This window comes from Fonsecaea nubica (genome assembly GCF_001646965.1).
Source record: "Fonsecaea nubica strain CBS 269.64 chromosome Unknown Scaff2, whole genome shotgun sequence".
Lineage (NCBI taxonomy): Eukaryota > Fungi > Ascomycota > Eurotiomycetes > Chaetothyriales > Herpotrichiellaceae > Fonsecaea > Fonsecaea nubica.
In genome coordinates, this window is record NW_019173675.1 from 270,496 (window position 1) to 296,604 (window position 26,109).

At 52.7% G+C, this 26,109-nt stretch overlaps 7 protein-coding genes across 7 annotated transcripts; 5 read left to right on the forward strand and 2 right to left on the reverse strand.

Moving 5' to 3' along the window:
* Positions 1 to 633: 633 nt before the first annotated feature.
* Positions 634 to 3,008, forward strand: AYO20_00526 (hypothetical protein; the record flags this gene model as incomplete). Its single annotated transcript, XM_022638837.1, has 2 exons — positions 634 to 1,383; positions 1,440 to 3,008. The coding sequence occupies 2 exons, from the start codon at positions 634 to 636 to the stop codon at positions 3,006 to 3,008; spliced, it is 2,319 nt and encodes a 772-aa protein (XP_022505120.1).
* A 1,735-nt stretch (positions 3,009 to 4,743) lies between these two features.
* On the reverse strand, positions 4,744 to 8,481 carry AYO20_00527 (calcium-translocating P-type ATPase, PMCA-type; the record flags this gene model as incomplete). Its single annotated transcript, XM_022638838.1, has 2 exons — positions 4,744 to 7,593; positions 7,654 to 8,481. The coding sequence occupies 2 exons, from the start codon at positions 8,479 to 8,481 to the stop codon at positions 4,744 to 4,746; spliced, it is 3,678 nt and encodes a 1,225-aa protein (XP_022505121.1).
* Positions 8,482 to 10,139: 1,658 nt separating this feature from the next.
* On the reverse strand, positions 10,140 to 11,786 carry AYO20_00528 (hypothetical protein; the record flags this gene model as incomplete). The annotated part of the gene is made up of 3 exons (XM_022638839.1): positions 10,140 to 10,889; positions 10,959 to 11,660; positions 11,721 to 11,786. The coding sequence occupies 3 exons, from the start codon at positions 11,784 to 11,786 to the stop codon at positions 10,140 to 10,142; spliced, it is 1,518 nt and encodes a 505-aa protein (XP_022505122.1).
* A 1,156-nt stretch (positions 11,787 to 12,942) lies between these two features.
* On the forward strand, positions 12,943 to 13,542 carry AYO20_00529 (hypothetical protein; the record flags this gene model as incomplete). Its single annotated transcript, XM_022638840.1, has 3 exons — positions 12,943 to 12,992; positions 13,050 to 13,068; positions 13,123 to 13,542. The coding sequence occupies 3 exons, from the start codon at positions 12,943 to 12,945 to the stop codon at positions 13,540 to 13,542; spliced, it is 489 nt and encodes a 162-aa protein (XP_022505123.1).
* A 2,754-nt stretch (positions 13,543 to 16,296) lies between these two features.
* Positions 16,297 to 17,835, forward strand: AYO20_00530 (hypothetical protein; the record flags this gene model as incomplete). The annotated part of the gene is made up of 2 exons (XM_022638841.1): positions 16,297 to 16,405; positions 16,667 to 17,835. 2 exons carry the CDS (start codon positions 16,297 to 16,299, stop codon positions 17,833 to 17,835), a joined length of 1,278 nt encoding a protein of 425 aa, XP_022505124.1.
* A 3,893-nt stretch (positions 17,836 to 21,728) lies between these two features.
* AYO20_00531 (hypothetical protein) lies at positions 21,729 to 23,683 on the forward strand (the record flags this gene model as incomplete). The annotated part of the gene is made up of 2 exons (XM_022638842.1): positions 21,729 to 23,387; positions 23,444 to 23,683. The coding sequence occupies 2 exons, from the start codon at positions 21,729 to 21,731 to the stop codon at positions 23,681 to 23,683; spliced, it is 1,899 nt and encodes a 632-aa protein (XP_022505125.1).
* Positions 23,684 to 24,271: 588 nt separating this feature from the next.
* Positions 24,272 to 25,073, forward strand: AYO20_00532 (hypothetical protein; the record flags this gene model as incomplete). The annotated part of the gene is made up of 2 exons (XM_022638843.1): positions 24,272 to 24,354; positions 24,419 to 25,073. 2 exons carry the CDS (start codon positions 24,272 to 24,274, stop codon positions 25,071 to 25,073), a joined length of 738 nt encoding a protein of 245 aa, XP_022505126.1.
* Between the last annotated feature and the right edge of the window lie 1,036 nt (positions 25,074 to 26,109).

Genomic DNA, 26,109 nt, shown 5'->3' on the forward strand with positions numbered 1-26,109 from the left:
CCACAAAGCCCGTAGCAGCTTTTGACCACCTACTTGTACTTACCAGGCCGTCCTGCACCCTAGCCCGCTTTTCTTGTCTCTCCTGCTCAGTTTCGCAAACACACCCAAGCTCCCCCCTCTTCTCTCTCCCTCTCGCTCGCCATCCACCCCCAAAAATTCCCTAGATCCCTTTATTCCTCCCATCCCTCGTCATCTCGCCTGACAGGCCAGCGGATCTTATTCTTGTCCGTGGTTTCCCTCCCCTTCTTACCGACCTCCTACTACTTGACCAGCTCGCTTTTTACACATTCGCTCAGCCAGCTCACTCGCTTTACTACTCCTTCATCCCTCTCCTCCCCTCTTCCCTGTCGTCGACGCTTTGTCCACCTTTTCGAATTTGTTTGTTTTTGTTGTAATAATTCCTGGACAAACCACCACGCTCGTTCATCGTTCTACATACCTAAACCCCCTTTCACACTGGCGGCTCCGAATTCGTGGGACAGCTGGGAAGTCGCCAGAGGCTACGACTCCCAATCGCGTCCAGGTTCATCTTTAGCCCAGCATCAGCAACAACAGCAGCAGCAGCCTCCCCGACACACAGTTGCCTTCCCTCCAACGTCTGTCGACAACAACACCCCTAACAACGCCGACGACATGGAGGAAGACGGTACCAACAGCCAGCTCTTACGACCCCTATCACAACCCGCGCTGAATTCACGATTTCCTTCGCTACGACGATTAAACTCGACCGAGCCTTACAGGCACCGCTCTCTACCTGCCGAACCCTCACCTGGCTCTGATCGCGCCAGCAGTGAGATTACCTTCGCTGTTCTTTACGACGATGGCCCAGACTATCATGTCGGCCGTTATGATGATCAGGGATCGATGCGATCCGCCCAAAACAGAGATTCCCTGGCTTCCTATGCCCCGTCCTTCCGCACCCGAGACTCGAGGATAGTGAGCGACGACCACTACCTCAACCGCGACCAAGACTTTGTAGCAAACCAGAGACTCCTCGCAGAGGGCTACTTGAACAATAATGATTCTCTGTATGACCAATCGGTTCCTCGGTATCCAACGCAATCCGAGGAGACTCTGGCCATGAATACTCTACACAACTCGTATCCGAGGGATGAAAAGAGACCACTTTCCCAACAGATGACACCGCCATTCGAGCGGGAACACAGTAAACACTCACACGAATCATGGTGCACCTGTGATGAGGATCATGGCCATGGTATGATGGACAGGAAAGACCCAGCCAAGTTCGATCTCGAGGCTCAAAATGGTCCTGCCACTCCCACTCCTTTCTTGCCCAAGGAGAAACCGGGCGGTGGTCCTGGACCACGTGGCCCTGGCGGACCTGGGGGTCCAGGTGGCCCTCCCAACGACGACCCTTTCCTGGTAAGTTCCTCCAATCCTTCTGTTCTCAGAAAGCTGGCTAATATTTGCTATTACAGGTCAAATTCAATGGGCCAGACGATCCGCTGAACCCCAAGAGCTGGCCCTCGAACAAGAAGTGGGCCATCACCATGCTTACCGCGTCCTTTACATTCCTGTCACCCCTAGCGTCGTCCATGATCGCCCCTGCCTTGGGACAAATTGCCGACGAATTCCATATCACCAACAAGATCGAATCCCAGATCGTGCTGTCCATCTTCGTCTTGGCATATGCTATCGGTCCTATGATTCTCGGTCCGCTCTCTGAACTGTACGGGCGTGTCATCATCCTCCAATCATCCAACGTAGTCTTCCTGGCATTTAACACGGCATGTGGCTTTGCTCAAACCAAACAGCAGCTGATGGCTTTCCGATTCTTATCTGGTCTCGGTGGTTCAGCACCCCTTGCAATCGGTGGTGGTGTCCTTGGTGACCTGTTCAAACCTGAAGAGCGTGGTAAGGCCATGGGTATTTACGCCATGGGCCCTCTGCTTGGCCCTGCCGTCGGTCCCATTGTGGGTGCTTGGGTTGCCGAAAAGTCGGACTGGAGGTGGATGTTTTACGCCACTTCGATTGTCAACTGCTTTATTCTCGTCGCCGGCTTCTGGAAACTCAGCGAGACCTATACTCCCTACATTCTGCACAAAAAGGCCAAGATGATCCGCAAACAGACTGGCGATAAACGATGGCACGCCGACGGCGAAGGCGAAGTCGACCAACCCGTATGGAAGAAGATTGTCAAGACCATGGCTCGATCATTTGGAATGTTGTTCAGCCAACCCATCGTCCAGGTGTTGGCTCTTTACATGGCCTTCTCCTACGGTATTCTCTACCTGGCTCTTTCCACATTCCCGGAGCTTTACGGCAATGTCTACCACGAAAGCGTGGGTATTGCTGGCCTGAACTACATCTCGTTGGGTCTAGGTTTCTTCATCGGTGCCCCTCTCTGCGGCAAGTCTGGTGACAAAATCTACCGCAAGCTCAAGGCCAAGGATCCCCGCGGACAGGGCAAACCGGAATACCGCATGCCGATTGTCATCCCATTTTCCTTCTTCGTCCCCATCGGCCTTTTGATCTACGGATGGTCCGCCCAGAATAAGACGCACTGGATTGTGCCCAACATTGGCTCGTTTATCTTCGGTATCGGAACCATTGCCGCTTTCCAATGTGTCACTACCTATCTCGTCGACACCTACGCGAGGTTTGCTGCCTCGGCCGTGGCTGCTGTCACGATTCTACGATCACTCGCCGGTTTCGGATTTCCCCTATTTGCGCCGGCAATGTACAAAGCTCTCGATTTTGGCTGGGGTAATACGGTGCTGGCCCTGGCTGCCATCGGTATCGGCATCCCAGTCCCGATCATCCTTTGGCTCTTCGGTGAGAAGCTGAGGAAGAGAAGCAGTCTCGCCATGAAAGGACCTCCTCCTGGCAAGGGCGGCCCAGGCGGACCCGGAGGACCAGGTGGACCTGGGGGCCCCGGGGGTCCTGGCGGTAAAGGCCCTGGAGGACCAGGCGGACCTAGTGGCAAAGGACCTGGTGGTCCAGGAGGTCCAGGGGGTCCCGGTAAGCCTCCAGGATACACGCAATGAAACGACAGAACCATGTCCTCGAAAACATAATTTCTAATCATCAAGCCCACCCCTGACCGTCTTTGTATCTATGCCATCTATCTGAGGGTGTCCTATTTTTTTTCACTATGTTATCATGGAATGAGCGGGACTGGCGTTTTTTGTGGACATGAAAGGAAGAACTATGTGATTGATTGCGCAAGAGCGCTAGCAGTGGGGGATATACATATACATTCATATGTTAACTTTATATCGCATCCTCGGCCTTGATTTGATCATTTGATCATGGTGTGCCTACCCCTCCTATGTGTGTTGATTTTGAAAAAGTGGTTTGATTTGTTGTCGGTGCGGGATGGGCAAGGGATTATGGACTTTGAAACGGATAAGCATGTCGAGGATGAAAGATGAGGTTGTTTGTAGGCAGGATCGGACAAGGAACTCCCATTGTTTCCTCTATGGTTCTTTGGTAGTTGTTTTTTTTTTCCTTTTGAGTCCGGCTGACCAAAGAAAACTATGCAAAAAATAATGCTACAAATCTCCCTTATTGAATGTGATGTGCGTGACGTGATGTGCTTTTTGATTATGATTTTGTTGGTTGCCATACCAAGTGGATGGAGGTATGGACGAAGTGCCGAGTATGTCTGAGACATGTGATGCGATGCGAGCATAGACCCTCAAGCCCGTGCCCGTGCTCGTGCTCGTATGGAAGGGGGCTGTGTCTCGGACACACACGGAGACAGGGACACACACACACACAGAGAGAGAGAGAGAGAGAGAGAGAGAGAGAGAGAGAGAGAGAGAGAGGTCTTCTTTCTTTCTTGCACTCAGCCCTCCCTCCCTAACTGAAGTCAGCCTCGGCCTCAGCCTCGGCCTATACCGCTGGCCGGACACGCAAGAGAAAACTGACTGACTGACTGACTGACTGACTGACTGACTGATAGATGGATAGGATAGGATGGGATAGGATGGGCATATAGTGTGGACGTGTGGACGATGTTTCCTCGCGTGCTTCGTTCGACCGGGGAACTCTACCAAAAGTAAACATCAAAGCAGGCACGCACGATACTTTGGCTTGGACTTTGTTGGGTGTTTATTGTTTTTTTATTCGCTCAATGGCTACTCAGTAGTCTCCTGTGTACTGTGTACAGTGTATAGTCAGTACGTACGTACGTACAGTACATACCTACGACTGCCTTGAATACCTCGCTCCCTCACTTCCTCACTTCCTCACCACCTCGAGTAGTTAGGTAGGTAGGTAGGTAGGGCAAGGTGGACACCTTCTTTCATTTTCACTTTTGACCATATACTCGGTAATATACCCGATGACGAACCAGAAACAACTTTTTGCCCTCTTACCCGACAGATAATAGATGATGACAAGACCCAAAACATGGGCCATCGCTATGGAGACCCAAAACACAAGTCAGTCCACCGCCGACGATATTACTCCAACTCCAACCCCAGCCCCAGGAAAGTCCGGCCGAAAAGTCATTCAAGAAACGGCCACCAACCCAAAACATGCAAACATACAGACACATCCAACGTCGTGATATCCATGAGGAGGACAAGAGGCCTCCCAGTGCCGGTTTATAGCGCCACTTTTTTTTGCTGATGTACTGAGTAAACTCCCCCACAAAAACTAACGCCGATTTGACACCGTAATCCAGACGATAAAGATGGCAACAAATCAAAGAGCCCGAGCTATGATATGTGCATATATGTACACGAGGAAAGGGATTGTCGGGCGAAGCATCGCTCAGCTGGGTGGTCCGGTGATCGACACAGACGGCACAGGAATGTCTTTCATCTCAGTCGCACCGCCACTGTTCCAGCCGGACGGTGGGGTCGTATAACCATCGTTATGCTTCATCGTCGAGGGGGATTCCTTGAACGCATGGACGGTTTCTGGTCGCTTCTCCGCGACCACGGTCGAAGGACGCTCTTCGTCAACCGGCGCTGGTGCATCTTCTTGATCAGAGCTGTTCCGCCGAGTGACCTTGCGTACTGCACGCCCAGTAAACCGTGCAATAGCACGGAAGACCTGCGCAACCGGATGGAAGATGATAGAAAGGGCCTTCCAGATCGGGCGGAGAACGAAGGCGACACTGTTGACCACTCCGTTGAAAACGACTGCGAACCAGGCGTCGGGAAAGCATCGAACTAAGACACCCCACAGCAGACAAGGTAAAGCAACCAGTAGTGAAATTGCCCACTGAGGACCGTCGAGCGAAGTAATGCTGAAAGCAGTTCCACCAACGAAGATAATCATGATCTGGCCTCCCACCATGATACAGTTGATGCCGATAAACCAGTAGTTGCGATGGACATTCTCAAAGATGTTGAACTTGTTGTCCAAGCGGCGGTTGTTCAATTCGTTGAAGACCTGCATCCAGACAAAGGCGTTGAAGACGATCGTGTCCAGTTCTTTCCGCTGTTCGGGCCCATAGCTCAAAATCGACATGCCCGCAAAGTACAAAGTAAAGGTGACAATCAGCTGATAAATTGCTTGGCCGATGATCATCTTCCACATATTGATCGTGATAAGAGCCTCCGACTTGGGCTGCGGTGGACGATCCAATATCTTCTTGGTAGGTGGATCGGTCGCGAGCGCTAGAGCAGCAAGAGTGTCCATGATGAGGTTGACCCAGAGAAGTTGAACGGCTGTGAGGACCGAGTGGTTCGATTCGCTAGAGACGGCCGACACGAAAGTGAGTATCACTGCAGTGATATTGACCGTAATCTGAAACTGCAGGAACTTCTTCACCGCGTCGTTGACGGCCCGACCCCACATAAGAGCAGTGATTGTCGATGAGAAGTTGTCGTCGAGTAGAATGATGGACGAGGCCTCTTTGGCAACTTCCGTGCCCGCGATACCCATGCTAAAGCCGACGTCGGCCATTTTCAGGGCAGGCCCGTCGTTGGTACCATCTCCAGTTACTGCAACTGTCTCGCCCAAATGCTTAAGTCGACTGACAAGTATGCGCTTGTCCTCAGGGGATGAACGAGCCAGGACACGAAGGCGTGGCAGGATCCTGTCCATCTCTTCATCAGAGAGCTGGCGGAACTTGGGACCCTCCATGACGACTCCGTCTTCGTCCTCACGGAGGATACCGCATTCAGTCGCGATTGCACGTGCAGTGGTTACATTGTCGCCAGTGACCATGCGGACCACGACACCCGAATGTTGGCACTGTGCCACGGCTTCAACCACACCCTCCCGCAGAGGATCGTGGATACCGACGACGCCAATCCAAGTCATGTCATCGAAGATGTCGTCAAAATCGGCCATCTTGGCGTCTTCTTCCAGGGTTTTCGCGCCGGCAGGCGGCCATTGAGGAAAGTCCTTGTACAGCATGCCAATGGTGCGGAGTGAGTGCCGTGCGTATTCATCGATGATGCTGGCTATCTGTTCCTTTTGCTCGGCAGTCAATTCCGTAACTGCGTATTGCTTCTCGTAGACATCGGAAACGGCCTTGACGGATTTGGCAAGCATGATCTCTGCAGCTCCCTTGACGAGAAGCCGGTAGACGCCGTTGTATTTGATTACGATCCCCATGCACTTGCGAGCCGAGTCGAAGGGGATCAGTTGCTTGACCTTGTAGCTCGATCGTTCAGCAGCCAAATTGTCAAGACCCAGATGCTCCTTTGCCAGAGTGAGCAACGCAACCTCGGTCTTGGAACCAATGAAAGTGGGCACGCCCTTCTCTTCGCCTTCAAAAGCGGTGCTGTTGAGGGTGATGGAGAGTCGGAGCAGCTCCTTGAACTCAGCACTCAGGGTGCTGAACATGGTCGTGAATGAGGCTGTGTCATTTGTCTCGGCCGACTGTGACGAGGCAAACTTCTCCTTCGTTCCGATGGTCCCAGCAACCACAGTCATCTTATTTTGAGTCAAGGTACCCGTCTTGTCCGAACAGATGGTCGTAGCATTGCCCATGGTCTCACAGGCACGAAGAACTCGCACGAGATTGTTCTCCTTCAGCATCCTGGTAGTGGCGAAGGCCAAAGCTAACGTAACCGCCAAAGGTAGCCCTTCGGGAACGGCAACGACAATGACAGTGATTGCGACAATAAGGATGTCCAGGAAGGCCTGAGCCTTCTCAGCCCCGGGCCGGGTATCCTCAGAAAGGTGAGCAAGAAACTTGATCAAAAGAACGAAGAAAAGAAGGCCGGCGGCGGAGGATCCAAGGCCTCCGATCCAATTGGCCAATCTGCCCAGTTTTACCTGTAGAGGGGTCGGTTCATTGTCGGTCTGGAGGCTCATTAAGATCTTGCCGTAGGAGCTATTCACACCGACGCTGGTGACGAGGTAGGTGCCAACGCCCTCGAGAACTTTAGAGCCGCTGATGATGAAAGGATCGAGTTTGTTAGTCGCCGTTCCGTCCTGAATGCGCTGCCACACTTCCTCGCCTGGAGTCTTTTTCATCTGATCCGATTCTCCAGTTGCAGACGATTCGTCACATTTGACGCCATGCCCCGAGATGAAAATCCCATCTGCTGGAACAGCATCGCCGGGTTCGAGATGAAGGACATCTCCAGCTGTGATGTCGTGCACCGAAACTTGGATCGACTTGCCTGATCGAATGACTTTGACTTCACGGTCGTCTTTCTATTTAGCGAGGTTAGAACAAGCTGCTCGGATGTTGTTGGACAGGGACAGTGGACATACCCGTTTGTTCAGTTTGACGAACTGACGTTCCTTCTGCCAATCATTGGCTGCCCCGACAATGACTACAATGAGGATGGCAACGCAGATGGCAACTCCTTCGACCCAGTCCACACCCGAGCCTCCATCCACAGTTTCGTAAATCCCCAAAGCTAGAGATATCACGGCGGCGATGGTGAGGAGAATAAGGATTTTGTCGTTGTATGCTCGCCAGATGAGCACGAGGATGCTGTCTGGCTTTCGCTCCGGGAGTCGGTTGTCTCGGAAGACGCGCAGGCGATCTTCAAATTGGCCCTTGACTTCGCGCTGGCCCACACTGCCATTTGAATCCGATCTGTCCAGCTTGACTTCGGACAGTCCTTCATGGCTGGACCCAGCAGCAACCGCTTCTTCGAAAGAGACTTGTCCCTCGAGGCGAGTTTCGTCCACTGACAATCCAGCTGAGATACTGGTCCGCAGACCTCTTTCGAGGCCCCTCAAGCCTCCTAGTGCTTTGTAGGCGGACAGTGATTTGGGGTTCAGGAGCTTGTTCAGTTGACCCGGGGAGTAGGCAAAGGGATTATTAGGGACATCGAAGTCTCTCTCATCTCCCTTGTCGGCTCGCAAGGCTTCTTCGGGAGGTTCAAACTCGAGGCTAGATTTGGAGTAGAAGGTCGTGGTGGAACCAGCCGATATACCTGAATTTGACCGGAATCGTGTTGCAGTCTCGCCCGAAGCGACAGAGCCCGACCTAGAATTGAGAGTTGACCCATCGTACTGTGCTCTGCGCTCAGGAGAAGTAGGGGATAGGTATGCGCTGTCGTCTATGGCGGTTTGGGGAGGTGTGGACATGCTCAGTCCCCTGTGGTGACTCGGTAACGTTACCCAAGTATTTGATGATTCGGCCCGATGCTGCCCTGATAAATTCTGAGGCCGAAAAGGTCAGAGATTCTGAAACACAACACAATCGCCATTATTTATTGAAACGGCTTACCGATGTATCAACTGTGATTTTAGGTGGTGACGGAGGCGGCGAATTTGTCTCCTCCATTGCGAACACTGATGGCTGAGCAGGACTGCTCAGATCGAGGAGTTGGCTGGCAGTAGAGTCGGTACGTAGCAGACAGGCAACAGGTTGGGACGCATGCACTGCACACAGCCTTGTATTATAGGCAAAAGCGTGGCTTATGAGGTGTCGGGTGAGGAGTAAGGCACCAACCGGGTGATGATGAGGCCATTTCACAAATTACAAATGAGAGCAGAGGAAAACTCTGCCCAGATGAGAATGCCATGGTTTGCGACTGCTCGGCGCATGCAGAACTGGAGCAGATTGTGGTGGATGAAGTGGTCTTGACGTTGCCCAGATTGAGGCAGTGCAGATAGGCACATTCTGGGCAGAGACAAACATTGCGAATTGGGCCACTCAACGAGGGGTGACACATGTGATCGGCGTTTGAAGAGGCGCCCGGACAGGAGCGAAAGTCAAGAGATACAAGAGCAACGCCCCTGTGGATATATGAAAGCTCATCCATCCTCATCACCTCTGCTCAGTAGACTAGGTGAGGCCCCTGAAAAGGTGTGGGGGATACAAGCATGGATCACCAACACCAGCTTGCGCCCTGTATGGTCCAATCCTGCATCAAGGCACTATTCCCTAAATGTAGAGCCAACAAGGTTCCCCATTGTGCATATATCAAGGGATATCACTTCCCCAAGCTCTGCAAATAAAAAGTGTTGTTGTCTGGCGATCCTCCATCTCTTCTACCGATGGTCATACTCCTGCATCTGTTGGAGTGAAAAGGTGTTCCGTGAATTCCAAGCCTGAACCAAGTCCTGCCCAGCAATTTGTGTGTGGACAAGAACTCCTCAAACGTTCAACTCCTCCTCAGAATCCTTGGCTTCGGTCTTGTTCTTCTTGACCTCCGTCATTTATTGCCCTGGCATTACCACGATATCGGACGATGCGAACAGGCTGGCAGCATTCTTGCGGAGACCGGTGGAGGGGAATTCGAGTCTCAGGTTTGGTGGAGGGTGCAGCCGCCACTGGCTCGCGGAAGACTGCGCTTTCGTACTGTACCACCATGGTTCATGGGCTGGATTAACAGCACCAGGAGGGTTTTCGAATGGCTGGAATGCCAAGCAGCGAGTAGGCTGGGTGGTTGGCAGACTTTCTCTACCGAGTACGCTGGGTGGCTCGCTGTTCACCAGCCACAAGTGATTTGGTCAGTTTGGTCACGTGAATTACAACGACGCCACACTTTCTCGCCCCCCGTGGCTGAGCTCAACATGAGGCGACATGGTGATGTCCCAACATCTCAACATCACCAGCATGTGTTCACCCACAAAGGAAATTCCTCCGACAGCACTGCCCTGAACCTGGTGTTCTCCTCGACTCGAGTTTTCAGCTTTGGTTGCGTCCTCGGGCGGTTTCGGTCAAGGAAAGGGGATGGGGTGTTTGCACCAGCTGTGGAAACAGGCTCGGAAACCTCCTTTTCCATCCTTCGCTTTTGTTATCGCCATTTGAAGGGAGGAATCCCGAGCTTTACGTATTGTTCAGCTGCAGATCGACACCACGCAATCTCTTGCGAGACGTCGACGAACCCTTCTCCCTCCAGCTTTGAAAAGAGCTCCCAGGCGCTCTCAAGTGGCCAAAGGGTATCTATCAGCCCAGAAACCTTGGACTCACCAGTGTGGAAGTACTCAAGGCTTTGGCAGGCAAGCCGTGCCCACCGCAATGCCTCCAGCGCAGCTGATTTTCTGTCTGTATCAGTTGTGGGCGCATGGGAAGCCATTTCTTCCGAGATGTCAGTGATAAGCGTCGCCACGTGTACTCTGACGGCCGTGTACATGGCAAATGCAAGGGCGATCGAAGAGTTGGGAAAGTAGAGGCGACGCTGGAACACACCTCCCCAACTGGCCATGACTTTGGTGTATAGAGAACCCTCTTGTTGTGATTGCAGCTGTCGCTCCCAGTCATTCAATTCCTCCACTATCGCGGACGCCGTTTCATATCTCGCTTTGAGGCAGGACAGGCTCCAACTCTTGGCCGATTCCTGCTTGACAATTTCTGGTAAGGCCTTGAGGGCAATATCGAGCATCGAATGCAGGGGTTGTTGAGCGAGCTCCACCCCTTTTTTCCATGGGAAGTCAATCCATTGCGGCTCGGACAGGAACGTCTGCTGCCGACTCATGAACAAAAACGGTGTTTGCAGTGCACGATACCCGTAAAAATGCTCCTGGGATGACTGCTGGGTCAGACCCTATCGTTCATGAAGGTGTTTTGTCAGTGCTGCCGGGTATGTATTCAGGAAGACGATGTGAACACTTACTTCGGTGCCACCATGGAATATCAATGCCCCCACTCCCAGCAAATGACAGTTAAAGTTGTCCCAGGATTTGTTGGCTATCAGCTCCGACATGGCACAGATCAGGGCTGTTGAAGACAATACTGTGGGCGAAATTTCTCTATCACCCTCTTGATATCCCTTCAACGAACATCGCAGCCTTTGCAATGCGTGGGTCTGCATGTAGGCTCCTTGCAGGACCATATCTGGTTCACTGCGATCTTTGCCAACCTTGGCCAGAGAGGCAGCTAAGAGAGCTTCCATCAGGACTTCGGTTTCAGGCCTGTCCATTTCGAGGGTTACAGTTGTGACCCATGTTGAACAGCATATTGACAGATGTTGTCCAGCTCTGTTGTTTGCTCGCTCGCGCAGCGTTCGAAGTGTAACGAACCTATTCTTGAGATCCTGGACGAATGCAACATGGTAAGTCGAACCTACAAGCCTTGCACCCATTTCCGAGGGAATGGCCCACAACCAGAATTCAGCATCTTCTGCAGGAAACAAAGAAGCATCGCAGGCCTTCGGACAGTTGTAGGCGTTGGCGTCGATCGTTGGCTGATGGCGGGCAAGGGATTTGTGCTTTTGGACCCGGCTATCTTCCCTGGCCTGCAACCGGAATGCCTGCTCTGCGATTTGCTTCTCTTTCTGGCGCCTTCTAAATGCCTGAACATTGCTTGACAGCGTGCACTGTCAGTACAAGCGTTGACCACAACATCACAAACGCCCCAGTCACACTTACGCACGAACTTTGCTCCTCCGTGCCTCTGCTCTTTCCGCCTCAGTGCCAGGTATACGAGGTCTACCGATTGCCATCTTCGTGCCTGGTTCTTTGTTGTCGAAGATATGAAAAGGACTCCTCAGTTGAAGGGAACAGCGCGTGAGGCTAACACTGGAGTCTTAGGCACACATGCATGAACACATGAAATTGTCTTAAAAAAGTGCAGAGGACAATCGTTTGGAAGCGGGGGATTGCAGTCTTGAAAACCTGAACTCGACAGCAAACTGATACTGATTTTGGAAGGCCGAAGGTGCAACATTGCCCCAATACCTGGTCAGCATGGAGCATTTCGTCTACACTTACAATTGGCTGGGTGGAGGGATTCGATCCGCTACTCACGTATAGAGAGGCGTTATATTCTCCATCCTCCAGAAAGCCGACTATACGCCACCCGCCGGGTATGCATCTTACGGGCGAATCGAGCGATAGTCAGCGAGATGGACTTGACTAACAATTAACCGACGACGTCTTTCTCCTAGGCCTGGCTATGGCTATGCCTACGAATCTAGACTCCCCTCGGTCAACATGCATTATGATATCCCCGGGGTTTAAAGTTCCTACCACATAAAACAAAAATACAAGGCTACAGGGACCCAAGGAAGCATCCTCAAACACGCCAACTCCACCGGGTCTATGGAGGATGTCCGTAGCCATCGACGAGATTGGGCCTTCCTGATTCCAACAATCCCGAAATAGGTCAATACAAGCCTTCGGAGAGAAAACCCAGACTCAGACCTTGTTCTTGGGGCACGAATACTCGCAAGCGAGCTTTTCTTCACGCCTAGCCGTATGTCTGCACAAGTATGGATAATCTACTGTTGCAAGCATATTATTTGACATCAGAATGGATCCCCTGGTATCGGAACGTCACTCTGACTCAGGACATTGGCGGAAAATCACTCAAGCTTTTGCTGTAACTCAGCACATTTTGAGCTAAGCCGAAATTCCTGCGCATCATCACCCTTGGATGACAATGCTCGTCCGATCAAGCCAGGCACCCAGGCCAGGGATCCAAGGCGCAAGAAGAAGACAGCCCCAGGCACCTCGGGGCCGAATTCGACTGGCAGTGAGTCGATGCTGCAATGAGAGTATTGAGAGTACCAATCGCTAACGGTGGGTCATGGTCAAGAACGAGCACCACGGTCCTCGAGAAAAGGCTGTCATTATTACGTGCCGAGAAGGGACGGCCCAATGGTCCAAACTCTGCCCGGCTCCTGGCCGGTGAGCCGTATTCAGAAACTGTAAGTGACGCCTATGTGTGTCTGACACAAACTACGGGCTCTCTCTGATATCGCCAGCGCGCTCAATAGCGATAAGGTGACCGCACGTGCGTGGCGGCCAATCTTATGTACAGGTATCGATGATGATTAGGATATCGAATACGACCAACGGGTGGGGGATCATACGGTGAAGCACTGTTTCACCAGACCACTGTCCGAGGAATCTTCGAAGCCCAATGGTGGCGTGGTGTCCAAGAACGGATGGAACACCATCTCATATGATGATGGCTTTCTTACAGCTGTTGGCGAGGCATTCCTGCTCTATTACTGCTGCGGTGCCCTCTTCTCGCCAGTCTGTGCCATTTACAGTGTCTCTGGGACCGGCTCGCTCGGGACCGGCCCCTGCAAGAATTTTGGTGCCACTGGTGCCACTGTTGCCACCAGTGCCAGAAAATCAACTGTGGGGGTTTCAATCGAATTGGGGCCCTTTGACTTTCCCTTAATGTTTGTGACAGTGACTGGATCCGTCAAGACACGGTTTCTGGATCATGTCATATGGGAATCAACATAGAAAACCCAACGCATCGACGCTGTTCGGATTTCTGCCATTGCGCGGATATTGTCAGCTCCACTACTTACGAGATCAATGACTATCCGGGCGTGCTAGGCTGGTGCACCAAATATATTGATGTGCCGCAAACACTTTTGGTCACAGAAGCAACCAGTTTTTCCATCCATTGTTTCAGGAGGCCGCTAGCAGCACTTGACAGTGGCCCCCTGATTCCGAGGTGACATTTTCGAATCTCCAATCCTGGAGATATAGCTTCAAGAAGTATGCCTTACTTGACCCTGTTGCGCAGGCTCCCGGCTCACCTTAGACGGGGCTCCAGAAGGATGGCACCGGCATGATATTGACGGTCCGACAGCCCCGTCAGCGAAATCTGATATCTTGGGAAGGAAATATAGATGAGAAGGGACAATAGACTGTCGCTGGATGGTTGAGCACATGTCTGTTCGTGAACAAGCCAGTCTTGGACGTCAGGCTGTCTAACAGTAATTATGACAGATCCTTCTTCCACTGGGAGGCATGTCCACCACACTGTCCTGGCTTTCGGGACAAGAAGCAACCAACTGTCCGTGTGTCACTGGGTTGTCTCTTGACAGGCCTCCCACAGGCGACAACGTATTTGGCAATTGCTCCGCACGAACACTCTGCAACGCGACGCGGGGCAAGGGTTCATGGACCCCAATGCAAAACAACGGCTTCGCCTTCAAGGTCATGTTGATAGGGTGGATCGATGCTGGGCGACGCGCTCTATGGAGGTGGTCCTTGACCATGGAAGATTCAGAATGGATCTGCATCCGAGGGAAAGCCATGTTGCATTGCATGATATAATTCCAATTCACCATACCAGCACTTGACGGCGAGATCCAGATGCTCTGAGGGGCAACAAAGGAAAGCGCGATGGCATCCTTCGTTATTTGAGTTGGCCGATCTCTATCCAGATGAGATGGCTTTCTGACCGACCCTAAAGCATGGAGAATCTTGGCAGTGCCTGGAGGAAGTCGGCCCCCTGACCAAATGAGATTCTGGGCCACGATTCCATTGTATTCTTGCCAGTGTTTTGAGCCTGACGAACTGGAGGATTAGTTACATAATCCCGCGCTGGATACTTTGAAGGATTTGGGGATCTTACTCATACGAGGTAGATACTCGATACTACCACGAGCTGCACGGGCCATGTCTACTCATACCTTCAGAGCGAAACCCCATTGAACAAGGGACCACAGGGAGGCAGTGAGGAGGCTCAAGATCCGCAGTCATCGGTTAGAGCTGCCAAGGCATCTCTGAAGCAGGCTTCGGATTGAATCTGGGTTCCGAGGCCGACACGATACTCTGTCCCATTTGCTCGGTCGTTCAATGCTAATGGGGGTTCTAGTCGCCATGGACGGTTGGAGGATAGATCAATCTAGCACGTCGACACGGTGTTAAGAGGTTATTGCACATGAAGAAGACCCGAGTCGGAGGGGCCAAAGGATATGGTCCGACGGATTCTGGGGAAAATACGACATCCACCATCCGCATTCGAGGCAACAATCCGGATATATGAACCGGTACATGGCAGGGTGACCAGGGTCAGAAGTGAGGCTCGGGCTGGGCCAACTCTCGCGGCTACTTGCCTGTCATGCCTGGAAATGATCCCAAGTCCATGAAACGAGATCCTTCTTTTCTAGGTATGTTTAATGGGTTGAATGAAAGAAATGATCCTTTAACCCAGTGTTCAGTCGTGCCAGTAGGTAGGTCATACGTAGGTATTCGGGACCAGAAATGAATTGTTGGTGGTGATGCTAACCCCTCTTTGGGCCCACGGCCGCCGATATTCCCGTTCAGGAGTTTGCAGAATTCCATAGCCCGACAGAATTTAGACCTCCATTTGTAAAGGTGGACTTTACTATCATGTAATGGGGCAGAATGGAAAAGTCTACCTTCTTCTCTTGATACTATCAATACATTGTCCAAGAGAAACCCATCAGGGACATCTACATTGACATGCCATCTCTTCCCAAGACGCATTTTCTCTTCTCTTTCATTCCCCCCCCCCTGCCAACCTCAACCAATCCCATCCCCACGACTCTTTTCACTCCAATCTATACGAGGTGTTGTCCTTGAAATGCTCATGGGCGCAAAAACCGAATATTCAATTGCCGCTTGATTCCGGATTGGGAACATTAAAAGACCGATGACGGGTCCAAATCGGCAATCGGCAATTCAGTGACCAATAAAACCCAATTTCCAAGTCTCGTCCCTCTCTCCTCTCTACCCCTCCTCCCCTCCTCCTCCTCTTCTCTACCTGTACAACGTGTGTTGGAGAGTCATGGATGGGTAATTGGGTGAGACACTGGGGGAATGAATCTAGCCGTTCTGGCGACCGTTAACGACGGGGCTCGGGTTTCTACTCTCCAGACCCCTAGAGATCCATGGGTGGGTTGGTTGGTGGACTTGTGTAAGTTCCTTGGGGTGAGTTGAGCTTTGTTTGTCGTGGACCCTCTGGTGCGTTTTCCCCCCACGACAATATATATCAGATCACTTTTCACTTGATGGATTGATTCAACCACTCAATCACTTAATGAACCAATTGTCGAGTGGATGAATCAAAGAGATTGTTTGAAGGTTGAGAAGCGGACGAGGAACTGAAGAGTTATTGAACCTCCTCACCCCACGAATTGACTCGAAAGGGGTTTACGCACTCAAAAAACTGGACTTTCTATTCATTCTCCTGCCCGATCCGACCCTACAAGTCTTTCCCCGCCATAGAGTGTCGACATGGCGCCGCCGGCAGTGTTGATGGTCGGCACAGGTGAGTACACGACCGGCTTCGTCTCGGGGGCTGCGTCCACCTCGGACAAGAAAGTGGGTGTGGTTGGACTGACGCGTAAGTGTTTTTACTTTGTTATATTCTATCGTTCAACACGAAGATTCCTCTCTAGGGACCTTGTTGATACATGTTCGGGCTGTGAGAAGGGTATGGGCCAGGCTAAGGAGGCACCCGGATGGGATGCATTGACAAGTGAAACATAGTTTTGCTTGCCATATATAATCTTGTCATCCACTCCGGAAAGAAAGCCACCCTGTGGGAAACAAATTACATATCTGACCGTGGCATGAGAATACCACTTTTCTGACACCATCACAGTCTTCGACCTCCGCCGTCGTGGCAAAGTCTCGGACCTCTTCATGGTCGGCGTCTCGGGCACAAAGTTCCCAGCGATACGAGCACACCTTACGAAGAACATCTCCGAGGCGTACAACGGGCTGGACGTTTCCTTCAAGTCGTTCCCCGCCGACGACCAAACGGACCCCAACGCTTACAAGGCGGCCATCGACGCCCTGCCGCCCCGGTCGGCCGTGACGGTCTTCACGCCGGACTCGACACACTACGACATCGCCAAATACGCCATCGAGCGCGGCCACCACGTCCTTCTGACCAAGCCAGCGACCAAGCTGCTGGCGCAGCACCTGGACCTGCTGGCCACGGCGGAGCGGGGCGGCGTGCTCGTCTACGTCGAGCACCACAAGCGGTTCGACCCGGCGTACGCGGACGCGCGGTTCCGCGCCGCCACGCTCGGCGACTTCAACTACTTCTACAGCTACATGTCGCAGCCCAAGTCGCAGCTGGCGACGTTCAAGGCCTGGGCCGGCCGCGACTCGGACATCTCGTACTACCTCAACTCGCACCACGTCGACGTCTGCGAGTGGATCGTCCGCGACGCCGGGTGGCGGCCCTCGACGGTGCGCGCCAGCGCGAGCCGCGGCATCGCCGAGAGCGAAAGCGTCGGTTGCGCCGCGGGAACAGAGGACACCATCACGTTACTCGTCGACTGGACGCAGCCTCGCGATCAAACCAAGCGCGCCACGGGCATCTACACGGCGAGCTGGACGGCGCCCATGCACGCGGGGGTCCACTCGCAGCAACATTTCCACTACGTCGCCTCTCGGGGCGAGATCAACGTCAACCAGGCCAAGCGGGGGTACGACGTCGTCGACGAGTCCGACCACAGTGGCAGTGCCCTGAAATGGTACAACCCGTTCTACATGCGCTACGCGCCCGACGAGCAGGGCAATTTCGCCGGCCAGAGCGGCTACGGCTACGTCAGCTTTGAAAAGTTCATCGACGCCGTGACGGCCCTGAACGACGGGACCGTCACTCTCGCCCAGCTCGACCAGAGGGGCGGGCTGCCCACCCTGCGCAACACCGTGCTCACCACGGCTATTCTGGAAGCGGGGCGCCGGTCCCTCGATCAGGGGGGTCGGCCGGTCGAGATTCTCGTGGGTGATGACGACGACAAGGTCGAACTCAAGTAATGGAATGAATATTACTCAGTGAGTGAGTACCTACCTACCTGCCTGCCTGCCTGCCTAGGTATGCGGGTATGAATCTGGTGACTTAATTTCTTCGGTTTGTTGCCTCGTATGTCCAAGGGAGAGGGCACCAGAGGAGAAGGGCTTTTTCTTTGGATGGATGGGGTTCCCAGGCTGATGGTCAATCGGACTTTTTCAAATCGGGGAAACCAAACGGCATTAATAGAAGAATGAGGTCTACGACAATGCAAACTTTTCAATTCAAAACGTGCATGGGTGATCTGCCCCAATTTCATAAACGGACTCAGAATGTGGTTGATAAATCAAATCCTTCTGTAACCCCTACTGTGTCATGGCCTCGCACCTGTTGCCTGGGTAGGTGGGTTAGATGGATGGCCTCGAACTTGAAGGGTTTTGGCCTGGCCACCGAGACTGCTATCGTCTGCCAAAGATCGTGACCGTCAGGCACACCCATTTCAGGCAAGCCAACTCTCACCGAATTCTCGCCCAAACAAGGCCCTCCTCAACAGGCCAGAGCCTAGTTTGGAATATGACCATCAATTCTCTAGCGCAACAACAGATGGTGTAGGGCGGGCTACCCAACCCGCGACGACAAAGCCACGGGAGAGCAATCTTGTTTCGCCCGAGTGGTGTCTGGGTTCTGAGATGGTGGGTGCTTAGTGAACACTCATCTTGACGGCAATCGATCAGCCTAAAGAGGACATAAGACCTGAACCGTGTCGCTGGATGTTAGTCGTCGGTGTCGTCACCGCCGTTTTACCATGTTCGGGGAGTGTGCATGGTCCGAGCTGCATTAAGCCTGTGCGTGTAGGGTCGCATCTTGTCGAATGAGATCTTGAAGCACAGCAGTGACCGATTTGTACATCGTAGGACTTGCCTGTGTTGAACGCCTAGCCCCGGCCTAAGGCATTCGGACGCCGTGTCTGAGTCGTCAAGGACAGGTATCGGTTACCCGTCGTCGACATATGTGTCAGGCATGTCCCATTGTTCCGAACGGCTGGAGGAGAGCTTTTCCGGGCGCGAAGATCCTTTTTCGCTTCAGAGTCTGGGATGGACTGCTGTCTCAATCCAATGCTCCCAGAACTCTTTTGGGTAATTTTCAGCAAGAGGTATTCAATCAGTTGGTCAGTCGGAGGGCTGCACGAATCATCAGTACAAACCCGGCGGGAAAGCCCGTCCTGACCGCAGACTCGTTGGAATCACTGGGAAGCTGAAGACTCTCGGCACAAGGAACTTTGCCAGGTCATGGCCGGAAAGGGACAGAATCCCACATCATACTGCATGGATGCTGCAGGATGGCAAGGAGAATTACTGGAAAGATGCAGCTTCGACAGCTTCTAGATCTCCGCTTGAGGCCGCCAATCCTTGTCAGCCACTCCGTCAGAAATGACGCAAATTCGTTGCCAATCGATAAACCCCAATCGATAGTCCTCGTAACTCGTGACATGGACAAGTTTTTTTTTTTTTTCCTTCGGAGCAGTCTGATTTCGGAATCTGGAGAACTGGGTCAAGCCATAGCTTTGCAGCTTGCATCAAGTCAGCTCAGCTCGTGGTGCTATTAATGAACTCCTAGAGCCTCTTGGCATGTCCGAGTAGCTTGTCCTGAGTCTGGACCACGAGGTGTTGGGAACTTCAGATGCAGAAGTATCCAGCCTCCCACCGAGTCCAACCGACACCAAGGAAGGACTTGGAGCCTCACTCGGGCTTGGTATCAGCAACTGATTCGACCATGACTGTCCGAGACTTCGTATAAACAACAACCTGCCAAGGACATAAAGTCAGACCGCTTCCCACTTTGGGCCGCAGGTCATGGCCGCCTGCGCCCTCCAGCCGTGGCATGCGGAATTGTAGTCCGGAGGGCTTGGAATCGATAAGCTGAACGAGGAGATCCAGCCAAAACATGTATCGTGGATAAAGACGCCACCGATTTTATAAGCCTTGGAGCCACTGTCTGGAGTATTTCGATAATCGAAGATCTGGATGTCTTGTCTTCATCGATAGGCTTGTTGCTTGTTCTGGAAGACTGGAAGAGAAGACTCTCTTGGCGGAGGGGACGAAATTAGAAGCATCGCTGGCACACCGTGTGCTAGGGCCTTACCAAGTAGGTTTCTCGCATGTACCTGCATTGGCAGTAACCTTGTTGTCGACGACAAGGTGTGATTGGGGAGGTGTCAAAGCAAAGATTTTGCCCTTGTTGCTATTCCCAGGCGGCGCAGGCGGCTGCCACTGCGGCCTCGGCGCGACAAATGAAGCCAAATCTCGCACCAATGGCTTGGCAGCGAAAAAATGGGCACCCACCCAATCCACCCTCATTCCACCATGGGCCATGTTCCTCCTGCTCCCCCTTTTGGCCTCTGCTCTCGCATCATTCCACCTTTTTACCTTCTACCATTTGGGTATGTTGTCATAATATTTTCCCTTCTATGAGAGGATCAACAACCGAAACGAGAATTGATTCCAAAAGCCCACCGAAACAGTCTCGGCACCACTGGCTCGCGCCGTCAGTGCTCGACCGTTCAGGTCCTGTTTACCCAAGGTCGCCTCAACCCAACCGCATCTTTGAGTCCCCCCCCCACTGATTCAGAGCTTCTCGCTGCTGCCGAGACCCAAGACCTTCCTACGCCGTACTTGATCTAGCCATATGCCGCTCAAGAGTAAGATTCGGGTGTGAGACTCGTATACAAGGACCGCGACAAGAGCTGGAACACAGTCAGCTAGGTGTCAAAACGCCCGCCTATGCGCGTTGAACTCTGCAACTTGTCGTGAAGGGCAAAACACCGCTCCGCCCCAGGTCATCATAGAGCCAAGACTCGACCCGCCCTCGTGAGAAATTGAGGACTGAACTCTGAATCTCTGGATAAAATGACACACGTCCCAGCCATCGCCGCGGACATCAAAGGGCCGGGTTCCAAGAGTGGCGGGCGATTCTTGGCAGAGGCCTGCGTGAGATGGGCTTGGATGGGCTGGCCAGTTATCGTGGCGTCCATGGCAAACTTTGGTTCGTTCGAGGCCTAGCGGTGCTTGGGAGGAAACCCTCAGCCTCACTAGCCTCCACTCTCCGCTCCTGCGCACTCCCATCTAAAGCTGCCAACCTTCAGCCGTCCTCTTGGCTGCTACTGTTTGCTGCTGCCGCTGCTCACTGTTGTTGCGGCACGTCAAATCAGCTGTCACCCATTGACATCTTGTCTCTTACCGTCAAAGGATGACTGATTTGGTATCCAAGATGACTCGTCTCAATCCCTCGAGTCATGGCGCATATTACGCCGAGATATCAGACTCGAGTCGCGGTGTTAACCCCTCCAGGTCGCCACAGACAGACACTGGCCAAAAAACCCAACATGTGTCAGCCTCAACTGGCTGCAGAGGCGGTGATCTTCAAGGCTTGTCTAGATCTGGCGCTTTCGTTTCAACTGACATGCTAGCAGACCACGCGATGCCAAAAATTGGGATGGCGGGTCCAGGTGGTGTGCCAATGTTCTGCAGGTATCCTGTGTACCCTGGTCAGCCCCAGAATCAATGCCACTGCTAAGACGCTAATGGGATGTAGAGAATAACATGCCTTCACCATCGAGGGCTGGTCACTGCTTCCAGCCCATCCATGGTGTCGTTAATCCCCCGTTTGCTATCACGAGCCCTAGGATCATCTGGAGAGCTGCGGCCGACCATGGACTTGGCTAGGAGAGTGGATTGAATCGACCCATCGCTGTATATTATATCTCCTCCCAACCTCGCCCTTTGGTCCAAATGCTTCTGATTGTATCCTTGTTGTTCACTACCTTCTAAAACGTGTTCCCTCTGCCAGGGACCTTCCTCTCGTTGTCTATTCAATCGTTTTCCTTTTACTCGCCTCTCATATTTTCTTTCTTGTTGCCACAATGGCACTTCCACGGTTAATCGCCGTGCTCTCCTTCCTGTCATTCGCTTTGCTCAGTACCGCCCTCCCTTCGCGATCGCGGTCACTCCATGAACGGGACGACACTGTCCACTTCGAGGTCACCCTCACATGGGAGGACTACTCACCCATTGGGGGCACGCCCAAGAAGATGATCCTCACAAATGGCACCTTCCCCGGTCCCCCATTAAAGATGACGGTCGGCCAGACGGTCGAGTTCCTGGTTCACAATGAACTGCCCGACCCTACTACAATCCACTTTCACGGCATTGTGCAGCAAGGCACTCCCTGGTCAGATGGTGTCCCCGGTCTTTCACAATACGCCATTGCGCCCGGCTCGTCGTACCTGTACAAGTGGACTGCCGATGCGGCTGGAGTATACTTCTATCACGCACATTATCGCTCGCAGATGATGGATGGGCTGTACGGCGCCATCATCATTTCTCCAGAGTCTGACGATGAAAAGCCATTCTCTCTGATCAACAGCGATCCGGAATTCATCAAGCTCATGTCGGCTGCGGACGACGAGCTGCAGCCCATCTTTATCTCGGACTACAACAAGTATACCTCTCAGGAACTGCATGAGCAAGAACGGAATGCCAACATTGATTTTGCTTGCTCGGACGCCATCATCATCAATGGGCAGGGGTCGCAGTACTGCTTGACGCGTGAGGAGTTGACTGCCTACACCAATCCCAAGGTGACGGCTCTCCTGGCTTCGGTCAGCCCTTCGCAACTCACCGACAAAGGTTGCTTGCCTCCCAATCTCCCTGCCACTCAGGGTAACTTCACCTTCAACATTGAGACTCTTCCTCCTGATGCCTACTCGACCTGCACTCCCTCGACCGGACCCATGGCTTCAATTGATGTGGACGCTGCCAAAGGCTTTGCTGCCTTGACCTTTATCAACCCGGGTGGATACGAGTTGCTCAAGTTCACCATTGACGGACACAAGATGTGGGTGTACGCTGTGGACGGCGGCTACGTGACTCCCACTCTGGTCGATCAAGTCGTGGTCAACAACGGAGACCGATACTCGGTTCTGATCGAGCTCAACCAACCCCCTGCGCAGTACTCGATCCGCGTCGCCAACAACGGTCTGAACCAAGTCCTCAGTGGTTTCGCTGTCCTCAACTACAAGGGCTCAGTTGGCCCCGCCACTGAAGACCCCAATGCTCTTGCCACGATGAACTTCGCCGGCGCCAATTTGACCACGCTAGTGACGTTCAATGACAACAAGGCGGCGCCTTATCCACCTTCGCCTCCAGCTCCGTCAGCGGACGTGACCTACTTGATGAATATCAAGAAGATTGGGCAACCAGCCGGCGCGTATGAATGGACTCTCAGCGGTGTCAACTCGTTTGCTCCCGAGTTGGAAGACCAGACCCCCCTTCTGTTTGAAGATCCGGCCGATGTCGAAGCCAACGATCTCATTATCAAGACACAGAGTGGCCAATGGGTCGACTTGGTGATCAGGACGCAGGGACCGCTTGCTCAGCCTCACCCCATGCATAAACACTCAAACAAGGCGTACGTTATCGGCAAGGGTGTCGGAAACTGGACTTGGAACACTGTGGCCGAGGCCGCCGCTGTGCTGCCAGCTGGCACGTTCAACTTTGAAAACCCGCCTCTTCGCGATGGGGTAAGTTTCGTTGGACCTTGACTTTTGCTGAGAAATAACTAACATGTGTGCTTTAGTATACTACTACCCCCAACGAAGTCAACAGCACGTGGATGGTCCTGCGTTACCAAGTCACCAACCCTGGCGCATTCCTTTTCCACTGCCACGTTCAAACACACATGGCTGGCGGCATGGCCGTGGCTTTTCTCGATGGCGTCGATGACTGGCCAGAGGTGCCGACCGAGTACGCTGACGGCAACGGCATTGTGTACACCAAGCTCAAGAAGAAGGGCAAGCTGCACCCCAAGTCGTCATAAAATCTTGTGCGCTCTATGATCATGTTGTACGCATCATAATATTTTAATCATGGCATTGTTCTGGAAAATGGAGATGAGCGTGTGTGTGTTTTTGTTGTTTTTTGATACCAAACCAAATAAAGAATATATATAGTTATATATATATTATATCACCCCCGAACTGTGCTTTGTCCCGTACCATTTTCGTTCAGGAAAGGGAGCGAGGCCGCTTTAATCAGGCACGTGACGGAGCGTCGCGGGAGCCACGGCAGAGTACGGGGGAGCGCGCCCGAGCATTGGGCGAGCCACAGGTAGCGCTGCCCAATACCCATTGCCTATTCGCAGACGCCAGTTCGGGCTCAGGGGTCCCCTTTGGGCCTCGGCTGAGTACACCCTGCGCAAATACACTGGGGGCCTAATCTGGCCCCTTGCGATCGGCTATACTTGCCTCTCGGCTAGGCATCTGTTTTCAGACGGGAGTTGGGGAACCTGGCAGATTCCCTGCCCTCACGCTGCTGCCTAAATTTCCCTTGTAACTTTGGGCGTAGCGGGGCGACAGGGTGCGCGGTTGGATTCTAGGTCGCGACGGCACTTCGCCTGCAACAACTTATGCCGTGGCTTGCTTCGTCTTCAGTCAGGAGACCGGACAAGCCTATTCATATAGATCCGCCGATCACGCACTATGGAAACCAGTGATGGAAAACGTTGTAAGTCTGCCCGAAGCGATAGCACATCTCAAGGCTAAAACGATTATAGCCCCGACTCAATCTGGCGTTCGAGCATCTGCTTCCCCCGGAATTTTGAAAAGCTGTTGCAGAGATCCTCCCGGGGTAGCCTGGAGGAAGCATCAGAAGATGAAGATAAGGCAGATGAAGAAGGCGAGCTGTATCAAACCCCGTTCAGCGAGCCACCCAACGAGGAGATTCAGAATCACAACGGCTCGGTCATCCAACAGACTGTATTTCCGGAAAACGGCATTGGCCCGATAACCCCGCCCCCTGTCAGACAATCCTCGTGCGACGCAACAAACACATCCACAGCAGTCAAAAACACACGAGCTGAACAAGTGAACCGTCAATCTGCCATCCCAAATGACAGGCCATCAACCCCCGGAGAGCTGGCTAATACGTCTCTAACCCGTCTCTCTCCCATAGAGGGCATGACACGGGGACCAGACACGTCTTCAGCAGCAAATTTCCCGTACGTCAACTCGTTTACAGAGGAGCACCATTGCGTCGAAACGGCCACTGATGGCGCAAGGCCTCTTGCGAAGCAGGCGAGAGGTCCCAGTCGACGCAGCCGCCAGAAACGGTATGCTAAACTGAAAGAGGAGATGAAGAGACTATCACACGCCAGCAGCAGATACAAGAGGAATTGGACAGTTTGGCCGCAAGAAGTGAGGTGGAAATGAGTGACCCCGAAAGCGACTTTTTTGAGTCACGAGGAAGATGGCCGTGACTACAGGTGATCATAGCAGCCAATATCACATTGAAGTCACTGGGTACGATTACCACAAACTTGAAGTTGCAACCACGCGTTTCCAGACACAGTGAGCTTGGTTTCAGGATTACGGTGACAGACAGTTCGCTATGACAAGCTGCTGACAATATATCTGGTGAGGCCAACGTACTCCGCAAATCTAATGTTCAAACTATGGAACACCAACGCCATTTACGACGCCCAAGCACAGTTACCTCTTTACAAGGCCCATCTTTAGGCACAGCTGATACCCAGGGCCTGGGTGCACAGTACAGCCGTACTTCCGACTCTATTGAGAGCGAAGGCCCTCCTGCCTCCCCAAATCCAGACACGGGATCTTTCATCAATCAATCGCGTGCCTGGGTCCAGTCGTCTTCGCCCACTGCATGGGAATCGGCGATGATGCTAGACCCATTCGCTCCAACCTTAATCACGAATTGCTTCCTACACCGTATCGCGGCATCAGCCAGGAAAGCAGCTGGACGGCCAATTCAGGTGGATCGGGATCCTCTGGAATTGATCCTCGTGGGATTCAGTTTCTGGCAGACTTAGGCCTGGCAGGGTCCAATTGGTTTGATAGGTTTGAAAAAACTTGGACAGAAGACTTGAATATGAATGAGGAAGAGTGCGGTTCTTTTTGCCCTTTATGAGCTTGCCTGAAGTGCTCTGGCACCGAAATCGGAATGACTTCAGGTCAAAAGATATCTTTCGACTCAATATTGATGACAGCCGTTTGTCGAGCCGAGCTAGCCTGTATTGCCAAAGCCGAATCCGATAGTCGGGAACACATTTTGTGCGAGAATGGTGCAAAGCGACAGGTAGTCATAACTTCACTATTAGCTGATAGTCATCTTCAAGGAGTTCGCCGATGGGTTTTCCCGTTGAAAATTCCCAACAAGTGGTTCGGAATCACCAAAACAAGGCTTGCTGTCTTGGCAGGATACCAGCAGTATTACCAACCGCGCGTG